General features: G+C 40.5%; 2 protein-coding genes across 4 annotated transcripts in view; both read right to left on the reverse strand.

Moving 5' to 3' along the window:
• The window catches only part of dip2ba (disco-interacting protein 2 homolog Ba), a 66,846-nt gene extending 63,423 nt beyond the window's left edge, over positions 1 to 3,423 (reverse strand). The window contains exon 1 of the mRNA XM_053642594.1: positions 3,096 to 3,423. Within this exon, the coding sequence (XP_053498569.1) occupies positions 3,096 to 3,180 (85 nt within the window). The 5' untranslated portion in view covers positions 3,181 to 3,423. The remainder of the gene's footprint in view (positions 1 to 3,095) is intronic.
• A 3,862-nt stretch (positions 3,424 to 7,285) lies between these two features.
• atf7a (activating transcription factor 7a) overlaps positions 7,286 to 18,036 on the reverse strand; it is a 33,884-nt gene continuing 23,133 nt past the window's right edge. For all 3 annotated transcript variants that reach the window (XM_053643250.1, XM_053643249.1, XM_053643248.1), the window contains 9 exons: positions 16,576 to 16,706; positions 16,203 to 16,370; positions 13,724 to 13,881; positions 12,898 to 12,976; positions 12,664 to 12,783; positions 12,134 to 12,277; positions 11,222 to 11,410; positions 10,772 to 10,877; positions 7,286 to 9,987 (listed from right to left, as the gene is read on the reverse strand). In XM_053643250.1, coding sequence (XP_053499225.1) covers positions 9,761 to 9,987; positions 10,772 to 10,877; positions 11,222 to 11,410; positions 12,134 to 12,277; positions 12,664 to 12,783; positions 12,898 to 12,976; positions 13,724 to 13,881; positions 16,203 to 16,370; positions 16,576 to 16,706 — 1,322 coding nt within the window. In that variant the 3' untranslated portion in view covers positions 7,286 to 9,760. The remainder of the gene's footprint in view (positions 9,988 to 10,771; positions 10,878 to 11,221; positions 11,411 to 12,133; positions 12,278 to 12,663; positions 12,784 to 12,897; positions 12,977 to 13,723; positions 13,882 to 16,202; positions 16,371 to 16,575; positions 16,707 to 18,036) is intronic.

Here is an 18,036-nt window from a genome sequence, read left to right on the forward strand (position 1 = left end):
TCGTCGCTCCGGTACGGTCCAGAGACCTGTAGAATCGATGCCAAGCTGCGTTGAGGGAACTGAATTAATCGGTTTTACGTTTAGGAGCATTATGTTGGGGTTGGAACATAAGAACGGAAAACCACACGTTTTTTCATTTATCCAAGCTGTTAAACTGGCAAGCAAAATAAAATATCACATGCACAGCATGCCAGGAACGATGACACATTAACAGCACTAATCGTTAAAAAGAGATGCTGCTTTTAAAATCCTGTCATCTTTGGGGTTTGTTTTTTTTTTTAAATGTAATACCCTGAAAATGTCAACTTACAGAACAAAATTAAGCAATTATTATATTGGAAAATAAATATTGGCACACACCTACTCACTATATATTCAGCACATACTGAATGAGAATGAAATTCTTTTTATTATTATTTTAGCATTTGTCAGTGTTTGAGCAATATGACCAAGCCTGTAACAATTGTGGGGACAAAAAGTGCAAGGGCTACAGTAATGCATTCTGGGATTGGCTAATTAATTATGCGAATGGTCTCATGCAGAGCGGGTCAGCCATGTGGATATAAAACGCTGAAGACGAGACCGATTTGCTGTACAGACCATGATTTCTATCCAGATCAAAGAAGCTTGGAGCACACCCTCCAAATAACCTACACCCACACTCGCTCACCTGCCCCGGTGGTTAAAATCACATCGCTGTTAAAACACAGACACACGACAAGACGGACGTTATCGTGACTCTACTGTGGCTTGACTTACTGCAACAGCAGCAGCAGCAGCAATGGCTTGCACGTTGACGCTTTCACACCTCCTAACCAGATCTGTTACTTCACAGGTGTGAAATAAACAAGGCAGCGATTTAACTGCTGTAGAAATTCCCCATAATTCAGTGGAACGAATGAAGCCACGCAGGTGTTTTACATGATCCCAGGGCATGCTTGGATTGGTCTGTGGCGGTTCATCGGTTTTTCTGAATCATCAGTGTGCGGGTCACACCTACGATGTTTTGGAATGTGTAAACTCGGATGATGTGACGTTAAACAGGTTTACATGTAAACAATAATTCTTTTTTTTTTTTTTTTTAAATACTGAAGAAAAGGAAATCAATAATCAAATCTCTTTCGAGACGCAGCTATTCGACCTGGCAACAAAACCACTGATGGAAATGTTCATGCTGTAAAATTCCAAACCCCCTCCCCTCCCCCATCCATTTTCTTTATGGATGCAAATTTCACTTCCCTTTTTTTTTTATATACATATAAAGCCCATGGTGTTTGCGGTTTACAAATGTAACTCTGAATGAACTGAACACCACAAAAATCTGGTGACAATCCACACGTCTTAGCAAAAAAAAGCACCGAGTCATGGTCACGTAAATAACATAACACGATCGGCTGGGAGAGAACGAGTGTATGGATGCACCGATCTCACTTTTTCCATTTACAAACCTCTGAGCATTGCCTGGTCCCTGATTATTAACCGAGACAACGCTCTGCAAATCAGAGGCGAGACATGTTGCGTCCTGTGTCATGTCAGCGGAGCGGAAAAGTTGCCAACTCGAAGCCTTGATCCCTCTTTCCACATGAGCATCAGCCGCTACACTTACACCAACGTGTCCGTGACAGGAGCCTTTCCTGCACGGCGATCGATGACGTCAGTGGACGTAGTCGTTTCGCAGGTCTGTCGCTAGAAGATCTTCATCGGATCCTCTCATACACCTCAAGCAACAATCTTCACACAAACACCCTCTAAAACTGGCTCGAGTCAGACTCGAGCTCGTTTACACTTCTCCCACATTCTTTCACAGCACCGTGACACTTCGATCACACGGATCTCTCGACGGGATCCTTCGGCACGCCGTGAATCATGAGACGTCAATCTGGCGCGGTGCTTCTCCGCTTGACCGTATGGTGCGGCGTTCAACGCTTTTACAGCTCACCTCGTTACAGTTGCCATGGCTGCCTGTTTTCCCACAGGTGCGACAACACGCTGCCTCGGACCGTAACCCACACGCCGACTGGTGCCAGTTGTGTAACAGTATTACTCAGCTGAGTCCACGCAGACGTCCCACTGTCCCCCACATACACACGTACACACTGCTGAATTCTATTGTACTGTAATAAGGGACTGAGCTGGGAAGCACAGCCCTTCAAAACCGTGCACACACACACACACACACACACACCTGACAACGCGGGCTATTGTCCTTTCTGCTGAATTTCTGGTGCTTTGCATGCTGGTGTTTGAAGGGAATTTGAACTCTGACATCAACACCACACACACACTCCAAGGATGAACAAAGTGAAGATGATTGATCAGATATTTGGCAGCATGTTCCTTGATTTTTCAGAAATCTGAGACACAAAGCCATGAACACACACACACACACACACACACACACACAGGAAGAACAGCTGAGCTCAGGCTGAAGGGCAGACAGTTGACTGGCACTCAATCAACCCTGAACACATCTTCTGGTCCTATAACCTTTAAAATAACCCTGAAAACACAACACACACCAACACACCGTGATAGTGTGTGTTACTGGGTGTGTATTAGTAGAAATGATTACACATGGGCTTGGGAAGAAACTGAACAAGCTTGAAGAGGACTCCAGTCGCTTTGTGTCGCGTGAGTCACGGATTTCTACATTTTTATTTCCACAAGACATTTTTATCACCTTTTTTCAAGTCCAGGCCTGACCGAATGAACTGAAATAATAATAAGTGTTATACAATAAATAAACGTTGTTGGCGGTTTTTCAGATTGTTCAGACAACCTTTGAAAGAAAAAAGCTATATTTTAACAAACACACAAACACACACACACACACACACACACACACACACACACACACGTATACTGACCGTAAAGACTTAAATCCAATAAACTATAAACTGACCCTGTTTTTATTTTAAATTACGACAGTTTTACACATTTTTCAGAGTTCAAGGTACAATCCCAAACGGCTCCCACTCACAAGCGTAGCGCACTACAGAGTGCACGACTCATTAACACCGCATTCTATATCAAGTGTACATCTATAGTGAGCGAGCCGCCGTTCGGGATGAAACCAACCCCATCTCCAGCGTTACCTTCGGAAAGCTCGAGCTCCAACTCCGCCAGCTGGTCCTTCACCTCTTTGGGTAAAGCCGCCAAATCGGCGCCGCGGTCCGCCATGCTGGGAAAATACGACTGTGAAGTTGTTTTTATTTTGTCTTCCGGTTTTTTTTATTTTTCTTTCTTTCTTTTCTCAAGTTCTCTGAAACGTTTCGTCGGTTAAAATCCCTCTCCAGGTCACGACACGAACCATGTATTCAAACGTGAGTAACAATCCATCCGAACAACTGCTCCCTCCGCCATACTGTGGGAACGCGCCGACGAGTGGTCACGTGACTGTATGCACCGCGTACAATGTAGTTAGGCGCCCTCCTCACCCTCATTCCTCCCACCGCACAGACACGCCCTCTCAAGGTTTCTGCGCTGTGATTGGCCAGCAGTCTCTAAGGTTCAAAGGCGTACTTGAGCGCCATCTGGTGGCCAAACCTAGATTAACGCAGTGCCACGTTCCTTAACCATTTCATACAGCATTCATATTTAATCAATTTAAGGCTTTTTTTTTTTTTTGATTTTTTTAGTAAAATATAAGATAAATCACCTCCAAATCATCTACTGTAAATTAATGTAAACTTCTGTAGTGCTCTACATTATTTGTTCTCAAACTTTACTAACTTTATACATAAAAATAAATAAATTAATTAATTAAAAAATGTGTTTGTTTTTAAACTAATGATATTTTTTGGGAAGATTAAAAAATTTCTACATTATTTCAGGCATATTCGTTAAGCCTTAAAAGAAACTCAGACAATCCGCTTACTTTTTAATATAAATAATATTTAGACCCAATAAAAATTAATATACTATCATGCAATAAGAGATCAAATATAACAGAATATGGCTATACATAAAAATGTATGCATGAAAGAGTTAAAATGCTTTTGTAGGGGTCAAAGCATTTAGTGCTGGAACCCTATTGGAATTGTTCGGATACTTATTTTGATTCTCTGCTGAAACGAATTGTGCAGACCAAATCCCACCGTAATCTAACCTTGATGAATATGCTCAAGTACGTATCTTTATTGTTCGGTGTGTCTTGGCAAGAACTGGGCACTGGAGGCACTATTTGCGAGAAGTGCTTGGACCCCGCAGATTGCTGCTTGCAGCTATATACAGATGCATCTCAAAAAATTTCAATATCGTGGAAAAGTTGATTTTTCTCCATAATTTAATTCAAAAAGTGGAACGTCGATATATCCTAGATTCATTACACAAAGTGAAATATTTCAATTTTTTTTTTTTGTTTAATCTTGATTATTACAGTTTACAGCTCATGGGAAAAAAAAAAATCCAGTATCTCCAAATATCAGAATAAAGAATTTATAATACAGAATTTACTTTTCCACGATATAAAATTTTTTTGAGATACACCTATATAAGCTCTGTTAGCATTAGAACTGAATGTCTACACATGCTACAGGATAGTTAGTTTCCTTTTAGTGGTTTTAATGCCTTTTATCATTTAAAGTCATGCTTTTAATATAGTTCTTCCATTGCATCCATAAAAAAAACCAAAACAACAACAACAAAAAAAGAGCCATAACTTTTAAACACTGGCACATTCCAGCTCAACATATAAAAGGACTTTATTGCTTTACTTGGTTAATTACATTTATAACTGATCAAAGACACAGAAATGGTGTTTAATTGCTTTTTCTTTAATCAAGACTGCAGCACTGCAAGTGTGCATCGTATTTCACTTCAACATGCATGAAAAAGTAAATACATTTATATATAGTACACATATGTACAGTAAAGAAGATAAAGACTAAAATTAAAAATCAGTCCAACCGGGAGTGTGTCTTTACAATTAAAGGCTGAAAGAACGTCTTTCAATAGTTGCCTTTCTAAATACATACCATTTTAACCATTACTATTCGATACAGGTCTGAGGGATTATGTTTTATATTTTTCATTATTCTGCATTAATTCCTTAATAAATTAACGGTGTATTAACATCGAAAAGTATGGAGTAAAAAAATAACAAAAAAAAGTCCAGGGCCAAATTACTCAGGGGGGAAAAAAAAAAAAAATCTGTCAAAGTGAGTGGGAGGTGAAAACAGTCACATAATATTTTTATATTATATATATATATATATATATATATATATATATATATATATATATATATATATATATATATATTTATATATATATATATATATATATATATATAAAGGCTACATCTCTCTTAAAGCATTCTTACTATTCTGCAAAAAACATCATCTGCAAAAAATATGATTACATAGTGACTAAGAAGACACTCATGAAGAAAAACATGTAGGAGGCCTAAAATGTTCTACATTTCAGTATTACAAAAAAAAAAAGTAAGAGGGAGGGGGGTTAAAGAAGTATTTATTATGACAGTCCTCGCTGCACAAAATAAAGAACAGATGTAGAAAAAAAGTGCCGGCAATCATTATTTAATATGAAAGCTGAAAGTTTTCCCTGCCCTCCACCTTTCCATGTGAGAACACGAAGACCGAGAACAATGCCACGGTGCTCAGTCCAGCGTTAACAGCTCATAATCGTACTGTAAGATAAGCTTTAAGTGGCTGCTGCTGCAAAAATCCTTGAACCTTACACGAACATGAATTAAAACATATGCAAACTCATGTTGACGTCAGACGCTCTGTGTGAAGGACGTACTCAGCAGCAAAGGTCATAAAATACAAACTCTATAGATCGATCACATTTTAGTGCATTTCGACGTGCCGTTACATTCTCCGGTAATTACACTCTGTGTAAAATACACGATTAAGGGACATTCAAGTCACACGATTACTGCTAAAACATTCCCTTTTCAATTTAAAGAAATAGCTGGGTGGAAAAAAAAAAAAAAAAAAAAACTGCTTTAAACTAAATTCACATTTCTCCCAAATATACTCGATCAGATGTGATGTTTGCTTCTTTACAGTTTCACTGGAGCGCTATAAAAATAAGTTAGCTAATGGCAGCCATCTTGGAAAATCAAAAGTCCCCCCACCTCCTCCTAATTTCCTCAATGCACACTCACGAGAAAGCGCTATCCACCCTCTTCTGCATACACGAGCTCACAGACGCCCATAATTGGCTACTGTCTCTGTGATTGACAGGGGAGAGAGACTATGTGATCCCTCCCCCACCTTGTCAGCAATCGTGTCCACTTGGCTCCCAGACGACAGGGCGAACGCTTTGTTTTTCAGGAGCACCAAAATTTGGGAAAGATTTTTAGGTGAGACAGATTACCTTCGTTACTCGACAAGTCACACACTAAACACGTCTTGGCTGATCGACTACATTCACACTAACTCGAAACATTGTACGTTTTCATCGTTACCAAACTAACCCCTTTAAATCATATATGTTGCAATAAAAATAAAGAGATCTCCCAGGTTTAAAAAAAAAAACTATCAGTCCAGTTTCCTTTCACCTCCCAGTAAAGTAATGCAAGGCAGTAACAGCGAATCAGGTCCAGATGGCAGTAAAGAGCACAGTACACAAACACAGCACGAGCTGTTAATGTTCTCCCTGTGAAACAACGTTTCAAGATCTACAAAGGCATCTGTAATGAAATTTGTTGCAATACAAAATATACAGCTTTTTAAAATGTCCTGGTTGATTCCTATATTTGGCACAGACGTTCCTGTGGGCAACCAGAAAACTGTGAAACCTTTCCAGGGCTTTAGAGGCACTGCAGCAAGGGTTAAGGCAGAATAGTTTGATCGAGCAACACATTAGGATGTGCAATTAAGTGCGTTTCTCAGCGTGAGCGCGTTAACGAGCGAGTATAGTAGGCATGTGCCGATATTAAAACTAATCCGTTATAGCAAATGCCATTGCTACGCACTTTGGCCTAAGGGTATACGCAACTTTGCACTCGACTGCATTCTTTCTCCAAGTCATTTTTTTTTTTTGTTCGTGCACGTCGATGCTAAACGATGCTGTAGAGAACTGCATAAGGACGGGCTGAAGAGCAGATGTTTATACGTAAGGTTAATATCTGATCAAAAAATGTTAATAAATAAAAATGAATGGATGTTCACGTTCAAGTTACAGTTCCTGTCTGTAGTTTTCTTTGTTTGAGATGAGAATGAGACCGTTTTCACATTTTGCGGTTAATTCGAAACCAACACGCTATAAATATAAATGCAGCGTTATTGCTCATATATGCTGCGTCACTATAAACTAATTATAAGCTTAATTAATAAAACGAACGCGAAATCTGTTCAGTCAGCCCTCTCTGAAAAGAAATGTAGATATATTAATGATACTCTGAAGCTTCTCCCATATCAATATTGTGTTAAATATCGTGATGTATGATACTAACCGATCATCGGCACACGCCTTCTACAGAGACGAGACGTATTAACGTCTTCATAATCGCCTGAATGATTCAGACAGTGATTCAGTTTTGGTTTTTTAAACAAAAAGGCCTTCAAAAGGCCTAAATGGTCTTGTTCTGTTTAAAACAATGAGAAAATAATCAGAGATGAAATGAGTACGCAGCTGGATTTTTCCGAGGCTCAGCTCCAACACAGCCTGAACATACAGTGGAGCTAATAACTGAGAACTTTACAAGAAGAAGAGGGAAGGAAAAGAAAGAGGAAAAAAAAAAAAAAAAAACAGCGCCAGACATGCTGGCACCACTATTTAGCTCTGACGCAACACAGGAATCCCAACAAGGAGATTTCAATTAACAATGAAATGTAACCATGAGCCAGTTTATGGCATGAAGGGGCGGCACAAGGCTACGAGGAAAACCAAAAGACGTGATCGAGCAACGCGTTTAGGAGGATGTGCCGAAAATATAGAAAACAGCATGAAAATAAAGCTTGCCAATATTAGTGTATCAGTCCCATGAATTATAAACTGTTATACTCTGATGTACATTCCTATACACACACACATTCTCACACACACAAGCATACTATATTCTCACTGATTTTAAACGCTTTGCATATAAAACATATTATAAAGGGGTAGAAATGAGGTCAGATCTTGGTGAAGTTCAGCCGAGGCGTTCTCTTGGTCTCCTTGAAATGAAAACCGAGCGAAAATGCGAGGGACAAGATTTTAAAACACAAAAACACACAGGAATTTTTCCTTTCGTTTAAAAAAAAAAATAATAATAATAATATTGCCGAGTTGTGGTGCGATCGTTATCCTCGTTCATGCGAGTAAAATGTGAAAGGCAGTAAGTGTGAGCATGCACACCAGCACACCACACGCTAGGGCTGGCCAATATGGGAATATAATATCAATATCGCGATATTCAAACCCCACGGTACAGTTTAGGGTACTTCTTCAAAACTGAAGAAGAAGAAACATTTTGTACGCAAAAAAAAGGTTAAAAAAAAAAAGTTTAAAAGTGTTTCAGCTTTAAAGTGATGCATATTACAAAAAAAAAAAAAGGCTTTTGTGTTTCTCTTTTGCTTGTTTTGCAGCATTTCAGGTTCATTTTGGGGTGAAAATGACTGGACTATGTGCTTTTAAAACAAAAAAAAGGAGGTGACGGTGAAGGAGGACGATGTGGAGGCTGGGAAAAAATTCATCAGCCGGATTTTCCAGGTTCTACAATTTTAGAAAGTTTTAAATCAGCAAAAATGTATTACTGCACTGTTGATCCCGTTTATATATCATATCTTTTATGAAAACGAGTTACATCACACCAAGGGAACTTGTACTTCCAGGTCAAGTGTGTTCAAGCTGAAATGTACTGCAGTGGGCAATTTATTTTCTTTGTATCTGGATTCATAAATATTTCATTTCTAAAACTTTTCTGAAATGAAAGTTGAACGAACGCCACCATGTCCACGGACCCACCAGTTTGTCGACGCTTTTATAACTACAAATTTACTCGTTGTAACGCGTATCTGATTGGATGATAATTTGTATAATTTCCCCTCTTTTCCTCATTCAGTGCTTTTGATCTGTTTGAAATGTTGGATTAAAAATCCCTGAATTCATCACTTTTTATATAAAAAAAAATAAATAAATAAAAAAATTTTTAAAAAAATTAAAAAAAGGCTTCACTCTTTTTGTTGGTACTCGACCGTACTTAATGCCTTGGTACGCATCACGTATCGCAAAAATATCTTCCAAGTATCGCGATATGATATTTTTGCCATACTGCCCACCCTATCACACGTGCGCACACACACACACACACACACACACACACACTGTGGCAGCACTTCCTTTTCAATTACTGCCACTGATCAGCCATCCACATTGCTCTTTGAACGTGTAAATAAGACACACGTGTACGTAATACCTATGCATCAGATCACCGTCACCATGTAAGTCCTTCAGGAAGCACTGTTCTGTCCTACAGTTCAGCTGAAGAATGAGGAGCGTGAAGATGGATGGAAGGCGAGGAGTATGAGGAGGGCAGGGATGATGGCGTGAAAGTGGAGTTAGTAAGGATTTTTTAATGAGAATATGGATGAGGATCGGAGTCCAGCCCCCCCATAGTCTATGGCATAGTGAACAGGAAGCTCTTTCGTTCGCCAAAGTTGTTTTTGACCCCCAAAAATTCTCTGGGCCAGCTCCGGGCCAGAAGAGCGCGACAGCGTGAGAGAGGACCAGGGAGAGGAGAAAAAGACGATAGGGAGGATCTGGCCTCATCCCTCGCTCCTCTCCCCTCCTAGTGCTGGGCTCATCATCTGGCTGAAGGCTGTGTGGTCATGATGACGTGCGAGTGGCCGCTCTCTGCCCGCTGGGTGCCCATGCCGGCCAGCACGGACATGGCTACGGCCTCGGCAGCTGCCCGTGAGCTCATGCCGTTCGGCCCTGACGATCCCGAGGGACTCAGCGCCACCGAGCTGTGCTGGATCACCGGAGCTGGAGAACCCGTGGCCTCACACACGTCCTTCATGGATTCTTCTCCTGGAGGACACGTCACACATGAATGAGTGACACACCACTCACACATCCTGAATAAAATACTTAATCCAATATCCAAAAACCATTATTACAAAGTCATTCTTTCTTTCTATCTATCAATCTATCACAATATCTATCGTTCTACGTGCATCTTTAATTCTATATCTATACCAATGTCTCTATATGTAGACATCTGTAACTCTATAGCAATGCCCTCTCTCTCTGCATGTTTATACTGTATATAGAATATAGTTCACATGTGCATTACATTAGATATGAAAGATATGACGGTGGTTTTACTGTTTCGACGGTCGTCTTTTCGGATTTGCTGACGCAACAAAAAGACAGAAACTAAACGACTAATTTCTCACGCCTATTGCACTTTTGGCTGGGGAAGGATTTGCTTCTAGAGAGTTGCACAAAAGCACAAAAGTCTAGAGTTACACAAAAGCTAAAAATTATTTTATATATATATATATAAAAATAAAAACACCTTTACATGACCTTGTACGTGTTCCTCTACATATTGTTCTGCACCCACTGCAATACTCATTGAATTTTCAAAGAATACAAAACAACCCAGCTACAAAACTAATGCAATGGTAATGTGCTGCTGGGACAAACCTGAATTCACAAACCTGTTTTTCTTTTTTTTAGGAGATTACAATCAAATTGTTTTTAACTCTCATTTTTGTGCAGGATCTCTTTATATCTAGCAAATGCAGTAGGTTTATGTTATCTAAATACACACGTTTTTAAGGATCCTTTTTCTCATGGTGTGACTCACCCAGGTAGGCAGCCTTCTTCTGTAAGGTGGTGACAGGACAGTCCTTATGGGCCAACAGCAGCTGCTTCAGATGAGCCACTTCGTTTCGTAACAGAGACACCTCATTCTGACACACACACACACACACACACACACACGAGAACAGATGAGCCACCCCCCAAAGTGTACAAACAGAGAGAATCGTTGAAATGTTGATCAAACAGAAACTTCTGCTGGCATTTCCAGATGTTCTTGGTGACTCAGACAAACCTTAAACTGGAGGCAAGATCTCAGGTTGTGAAGGTGTGAAATGACTATGGTTCCTGAAAAGTGTTCAACTTGGACACACACTAAATGACTTACTGACATGATTTCCTTTCAGCTTTCCTTTGTGCCAGCGATTGGTTCTGAATAACATGGCAGTGCTGTAACATACACATGGTTTAAAAGAGCCACGTGTAGTACACTTACCGTGAGGGAGACGTTCATAGACGTCAGCTCCTCTGCTTTCTTCTCCAGAGAGTTCACCCAGATCTTGCGCTTCTGCCTGCAGCGGGACGCGGCTGCTCGGTTGCGCTCCAGAAAGCGCTGTCTCCTCTCGTCTGGATCGTCGTCCACCGTGCGCCGCCGCCGCCCGCCTGTCGGCTGAGCCGGAGAAACCTGGATGCCGAAAAAAACCATTACAATTAACCTCGACTATTTTAATCGAGCGTTTACATATGTCTTGCAGGGTTCACATTAGGGTTAAAGACTCCTTTTACAATTCAAATACCTAACGAATTTTCATACTATTTAGGTATTCAAAAAATAATTATCATATCAGAATGTTACAATACATTCTCTCCATTTCAAACCTCCATTTCGTGTTGTAGAGGGGAAAATAGTATGGCATGCTTCCTTCATATTTTGGGGTATGTATATTTAAACATATGCTTCATAAAATGACGCAAATGCTAGTCTTTCCAAATCCGCCTGCCTGCTGCACTACATACATCAGCTGAGGAGTGAGCTGGATGATGGGAGAAACATTTTTTACTAGGCAACGTGCACGAATGATTTTCAGAATCAGCAACATATGGATATATTGAAATACTGACAAAACAGAGCAAAAAAGAAATAAAAATATGTGCATATACAGTCCCCACCAAAAGTATTGGAACAGCAAGGCCTTTATTTGTTTGATTTTATTATTTTATTTTTTTTTAAAGCTGTACATTGAAGACATTTGGGTTTGAGATACCAGAATTTCAGCTTCCGGATATTTACATCTAGAGATGCTAAACAACTTAAAACCTGCAACCTTCAGTGGCAGACCACCCAATGTCCTTGTGAGCAAAAGTTAACTACGTGCAGTAATATGACGTGTGACGGTGAATGGAGGACCTGGGGCTGTGCAGGGGATGGGGCATCAGGCTGCTGTACCAGCAGTTGGCTCTGCTCCATCCTCTGTGGCACCATGGCACTGGAGCCCATCGCCACGCTGACACAGGCCGCTGTGGTCTGATGAGACAACGCCGCCTTCAGCCGCTGAAGGAGCACAAGCACAACACAATCCAGAGCGTTATATCTCATAAACACACACAATAACCTGTTAACTAACTAACTAACTAATTAACTAACTAACTAACTAACTAACAGGAGCTAGACATCCCGGCTGAGCGTACGTCTGTATATTCAAATACACTATAAACGAATCCTGTGTTAGAATCTGTATTTCGACTTAAATAAAAGCATCAATTACAACCAAAGCCACACTTGCTAAAGCTAAAGCCAGTGCTGCAGTCAGTGCTTGTCTGTTTGTTGTGAAAAGTGGCACCCAGACGAGATACCCTCACAGACATGCTAAGAATTTCAGAGCACGTCTGCCTGCCTCACAGACCGTAGCGTCAACACACTACAAGCATCTCGCTCACCATCTTAGCCTCGGTATGGGGGTTGTAACCAGATGGAGAGGAGGAGCCACTGCTGCTTCCACCTAGGGGAGGACCTGGGATTCCTGGAATGTTGGGCACCATACACATGGGCCTAGCCAGCTAAAAATTTAAAGGGGAAAAAAAAACAATAGATTGCGTACACAGCAGGGTCTAAAGGCAACAGACTCGGTTGACTGTAAACACAAGTGATGAAAAGGTATGAGCGGAGCTTACGGATATTACAGAAGACATTTGCACTGGGCCTGGGAGCACGTTGGGAAGCATCATCATTGGGTACGGACCAGTTGGAGACCTTCGGGCAGAGCACAGAGATCAGGAAGGGTTGTATTTTTTTTTTCCCTGCCAATAAATATGAACCCTAGCCTACTATGAAATCCTGTGAATAAAAAAAAAATAAAAATAAAAAAAAATACACAAAGTTACAGAAATGCCAGTCCAGAACTGTCAGCATGGTACGTGATAATTCTGCCTCTGACAGTTCCCCAACCTCAGCTACCTCACTCGAGTTCATGGCTGGCCTTAGACCATGATGTTATGAACGATGTTGGAAATGCTGCACTTTTGCACCTGTATCCGTCAGAACACATTATCTCTTCATTCTGAACACTGTATTCATATTCGGCTAAATCTCTAATCTAAAAGCACGAGGAGTTTCCCCCGTACTTTCCGAGCCTGTATCACTTCTTCTTTTTCCCCCCTTTGTTATGATATAATGCAACACTAACACCACAAACGTGACAAATTGGTGAGGACACATGTTACTCCTTTTGAGCTGCTGGGAACGCTCAACACGGTGGAAAAAATGACTCAGAATAACAGGTGGATAAGGAGCGGGGCTCGTAAGGGCAGAGGCCGATTAAGCATAAAATGAAGCATGTGAAAAGGATTCTTCATTTCGTCTGACATTCCCTAATCAAAAGGTCCTGAAATCCCTAGCAAGAGCTAGAGCTAAATGACTCATAATAACCATAATCACATCAACTCAACATCAACCCAAACTAAACAGCATTAAAAAAGGGTAAGCGAGCAGTGAACTTACCCAAGGGTGCGGCTGGAGGGCGGAGCCTGTGTGATGACCGAGGTGGGTGAAGGCATGGTGGGATGCAGGGGGTCGTAGCCAAGGTGAAGCGGAAGAGAGCCCGGACGGACGATGGTGGGCATAGGAGCAGAACTTACTGCTGGTTTAGACGGAGATTCCTGAAAGGAAAAACATGTAGACGGTTAAAACAATGCTACTCAGCCGGGATTTACCGAGCCGTAATAAAGACGGAAAAACAGCAATGAGGTATTCACTAGGTTTCTAGGCTTCTAAGCACTAGGCATTGTTACAGAAATAGTCGGGAAGTTGCTAAAATAATCAGCTCTCACTAAAATTTCATTATTATTATTATTATTATTATTTATAGCTTTTTGTTTGTTTGTTTTAAACAGAGGCACACCGAAACTGAGAAAATGGCTCCACAGTTTTTAAGTGACCAGCCAGCCAATGTGCTGAATAAACGAAACCCTCATACAGCAGTGTAGAGAACCCCAATTACCAATTTAGCTCGAATTAAAAAAAAAAAAGAAGCGGGAAACACTTTACAGAATGGAAAATAAGGGTGATGTGTAGCACAAAGCTTCTGTTTTATTACACAATAAACGTTATGCCCTGCTCATACATTTGCTAATATTAGTTCGGCTTGAACGCGTCATTTATGACTGTCCTGACTTTAGAGACATGTTGTACCTCAAAACTGGCACAACACTGCGAAAGTGTATTCATGGCTTTGCTCATCACAGCTGCGTGACGACACGGTAGAGACTCATAAAATATGTGGAGCCACCCATCAGCCATGCCTACAGCAAACCAGTGTAGATTAAATACTGAAGTAAGAAAGGAAAGAAATAAGGAAACGTCCGAGTAAACATATTACAGTACGTAAACAAAGAGTGAAGGAAGGAAGGAAGGAACTATGGATTTCGTTAAGGATGGATGAACGGAGGTACAGATTAGTTGAATAAGTAAGTATGAAAGGAGCTAGGATTCCGGCAAGTATGGAAGCATGGTAGAAAGAAAAGAGGGAAGGAAGGAAGTACAAAAGGAAGCCAGAAAAGAAGTACAAAGGGAGGAAAGGAAGGAAGAAAGGAAGGAAGGAAGGAAGGAAGGCAGTGCAAATTTTGGTAAGGAAGGAAAAATTATGGAAGAAAGGAACGAGGGAAGGAAGGAAATAAAGAAGTATGTATGGAAGGAAGGAATAAAAGAGGTGCAAAGGAAGGAAGAAAAGTATGAAAGAAAGGAAAGTATGGAAGAAAGTAAAAAGGGAAGGAAGGAAGTATGGAAGAAAGGACAAAGGGATGGAAGGAAGGATAAAGGGAAGGAAGGACGGAAGGAAGGAAGGAAGGATAAAGGGAAGGAAGAAAAGTATGAAAGAAAGGAAAGTATGGAACAAAGTAAAAAGGGAAGGAAGGAAGGAAGAAAGGAAAAAGGGAAGGAAGGAAGTATGGAAGGAAGGAAGGAAGGAAGGAAAAAGGGAAGGAAGAAAAGAAAAAGGGAAGGAAGGACGGAAGGAAGTATAAAGGGAAGGAAGGAAGAAAGGAAGTATAAAGGGAAGGAAGGAAGAAAAGTATGAAAGATAGGAAAGTATGGAAGAAAGTAAAAAAGGGAAGGAAGGAAGGAAGGATGGATGGAAAAAAGGAAAAATGGAAGGAAGAAAAGAAAAAGGGAAGGAAGGATAAAGGGAGGGAAGGAAGGAAGGAAGTATGGAAGGAAGGATAAAGGGAAGGAAGAGAAGTATGAAAGAAAGGAAAGTATGGAAGAAAGTAAAAAGGGAAGGAGGGAAGGAAGTATGGAAGAAAGTAAAAAAGGGAAGGAAGTATGGAAAAAAGGAAAAAGGGAAGGAAGAAAAGAAAAAGGGAAGGAAGGAAGTATGGAAGGAAGGATAAAGGGAAGGAAGGAAGGATAAAGGGAAGGAAGGAAGGACGGAAGAAAGGAAAAAGGGAAGGAAGGAAGGAAGTATGGAAAAAAAGGATAAAGGGAAGGAAGGAAGTATGGAAGAAAGGAAAAAGGGAAGGAAGAAAAGAAAAAGGGAAGGAAGGAAGTATGGAAGGAAGGATAAAGGGAAGGAAGGAAGAATGGAAGGAAGGAAGGAAGAAAGGAAAAAGGGAAGGAAGAAAAGAAAAAGGGAAGGAAGGACAGAAGGAAGGAAGGAAGTATGGAAGGAAGGAAGCAAGGAAGGAAGGAAGTATGGAAGAAAGGAAAAAAGGGAAGGAAGGAAGTATGGAAGGAAGGAAAAAGGGAAGGAAGTGCAAATTTGGTAAGGAAGAAGAACAGAGGGAAGGAACAAAGTGGTTTAAAAAAGGAAAGACATAATTAAGGAAGGAATTATTTATTATCTATGCATCCCCTTATCTGTTTAATGACATTTAAGAGTTGCACATGCTTCACCAAAGCACAAAGCAAGACTGTGGGTTTTCTCAAAAGAGAATTCCGGAGAATTATATGTTCAGTGCGTATGCGTGTTTGTGTTGTTCTCTACCATTCCCCTGGCCGTGGCCTCCTTGTTGCTGTCTGACTTGCTGGAGATGGAGTCTGGACTAGTGGGAGGGGAGGAATCCACCTCGACAGGCTCCTCTTCCTTCACTCGAACTATGTCTGAGGGCGTCTGTAGACTCATGTCCAGAGCTGAAGAGCCAGGGGCAGGCAGCTGCAGTGTGAAGAAAATGTGAGAGAGAGAGAGAGAGTGCAAAGAGGACAGGAGAGGGGGAAGGGAGAGAGCGTGTGAGACATGGGAGCAGACGGCAGTCCACAGACCATAAATCCCCACATTTTGGCTAGAGACAGTGAAGTTGCTCAGCTTGGAGCAGCTCCGCCTGTGCGAGTGAAGCCCTCCACCCAATCCCAATGCTCACAGGATTCTTGGCTCTCTTGTCATCATCTTCCTGGGCTTTACGGAACTCCTGCTCAAAGGGCATGGCTAGCTCGTTGAACAGGCCCACTTCTTCACAGTTCTTCAGGAAACGAGTGGGAGTCGGCGTCTGGTCTGGGGCGGAAAACAGATCTCGTTACGTATAATACCTATACATACAATTCCTCTATTCAGCGCACGGCAAAACGCGTGTGAAATATTACATAAGGAAATGAAGACTGAATGGCCAAACTGCTCTAAATAAATATAATATAAATAAATATATCGAAATAAATGTCCGAGTATGTATGAGAATGGGTGAACGAGAGTGTAAAGCACTTTGTAGAACATCTAAGGTTAAAAAAAAAACAAAGCGCTACACAAGTGCAGACCATAAATAAACCGTTCGAAGAAACCCTCAACTGGCGCTCATCTGTGCGAAAGGTAGAGTACAGTCATTAGCCAGGTAAGGTTGTAGTTTGGTTGTAACTCTGCATGTTTGGTTATTTTCGCATAAAAATATGTTCTGCAACTTTTCGTACAGGCAAGAGCAGAGTTACTGAGCAATTAGGGCTGATCGTATTAAATCCCAACACTGTACACTTCCTTCAAGTCACTATAAACTTTCTGACTGACTTCATCGTAGCTCCTGGTGAAATACCCTATACTGTATAAAAATAAATAAATAAACAAACAAACAAACAATTTTAAATATGAATATTTTTGCTTCGTCACCCACCCCTTCAATCATTATGATGCTTCAACAGCCACTATATTTTCCCTGCTGTTACAATAGGCAGGTGTGTGAGATATATTACATATATCTGATTTTTCTCACAGTAAATGGAGAATGTTTTGAGTTCATTAACGCGAGATAAAAATCTATGACTGTGTGTTCAGCTTATCTAACATTAGACAAGTATACAGTACAGTCAACATCAGTTAATTATATTTCTTTAAACATTTTTTGGATTTTGGCCAAAAGAGAGAGAGAGAAAAAAAAAAGGCAGATGTTTTAAATCTAAAAATATTAAATAAGCATACAATAATGTGTTAAATCTAACACTTTACACATAATGATAATAAAAATTTGAAAATTATTGTGTACATTTGAGCTGATCAGCGCTTACAGTATTTGACCTTGGCTTGTGGACATTAGGCAAGAAATTTATTATCCAATAAGTATTATACAGAAAATGTAGTACAATAAGTATTATACAGAAAATGGCCTAAAAATTATTATTATTTTTTTTTTTTTAAATCCACCATCCAGCCGAGCATTTGTGATCGTCACTGCCAGCAAGTAGTGCCCGACTGCACAGCTGGTAATATTATTACCTCCTCTCCTACTCTCCTTAAACCTAAAAAGGTGGAAAATACTCATTTTCCTACATCTTTTTTCCCCCTGGACAATTAAATCAGTTATCGTCAAATTTTTTTGTAATGGTAAATTCCACTACACGAG

Source organism: Ictalurus furcatus, chromosome 15 (assembly GCF_023375685.1).
Source record: "Ictalurus furcatus strain D&B chromosome 15, Billie_1.0, whole genome shotgun sequence".
NCBI lineage: Eukaryota > Metazoa > Chordata > Actinopteri > Siluriformes > Ictaluridae > Ictalurus > Ictalurus furcatus.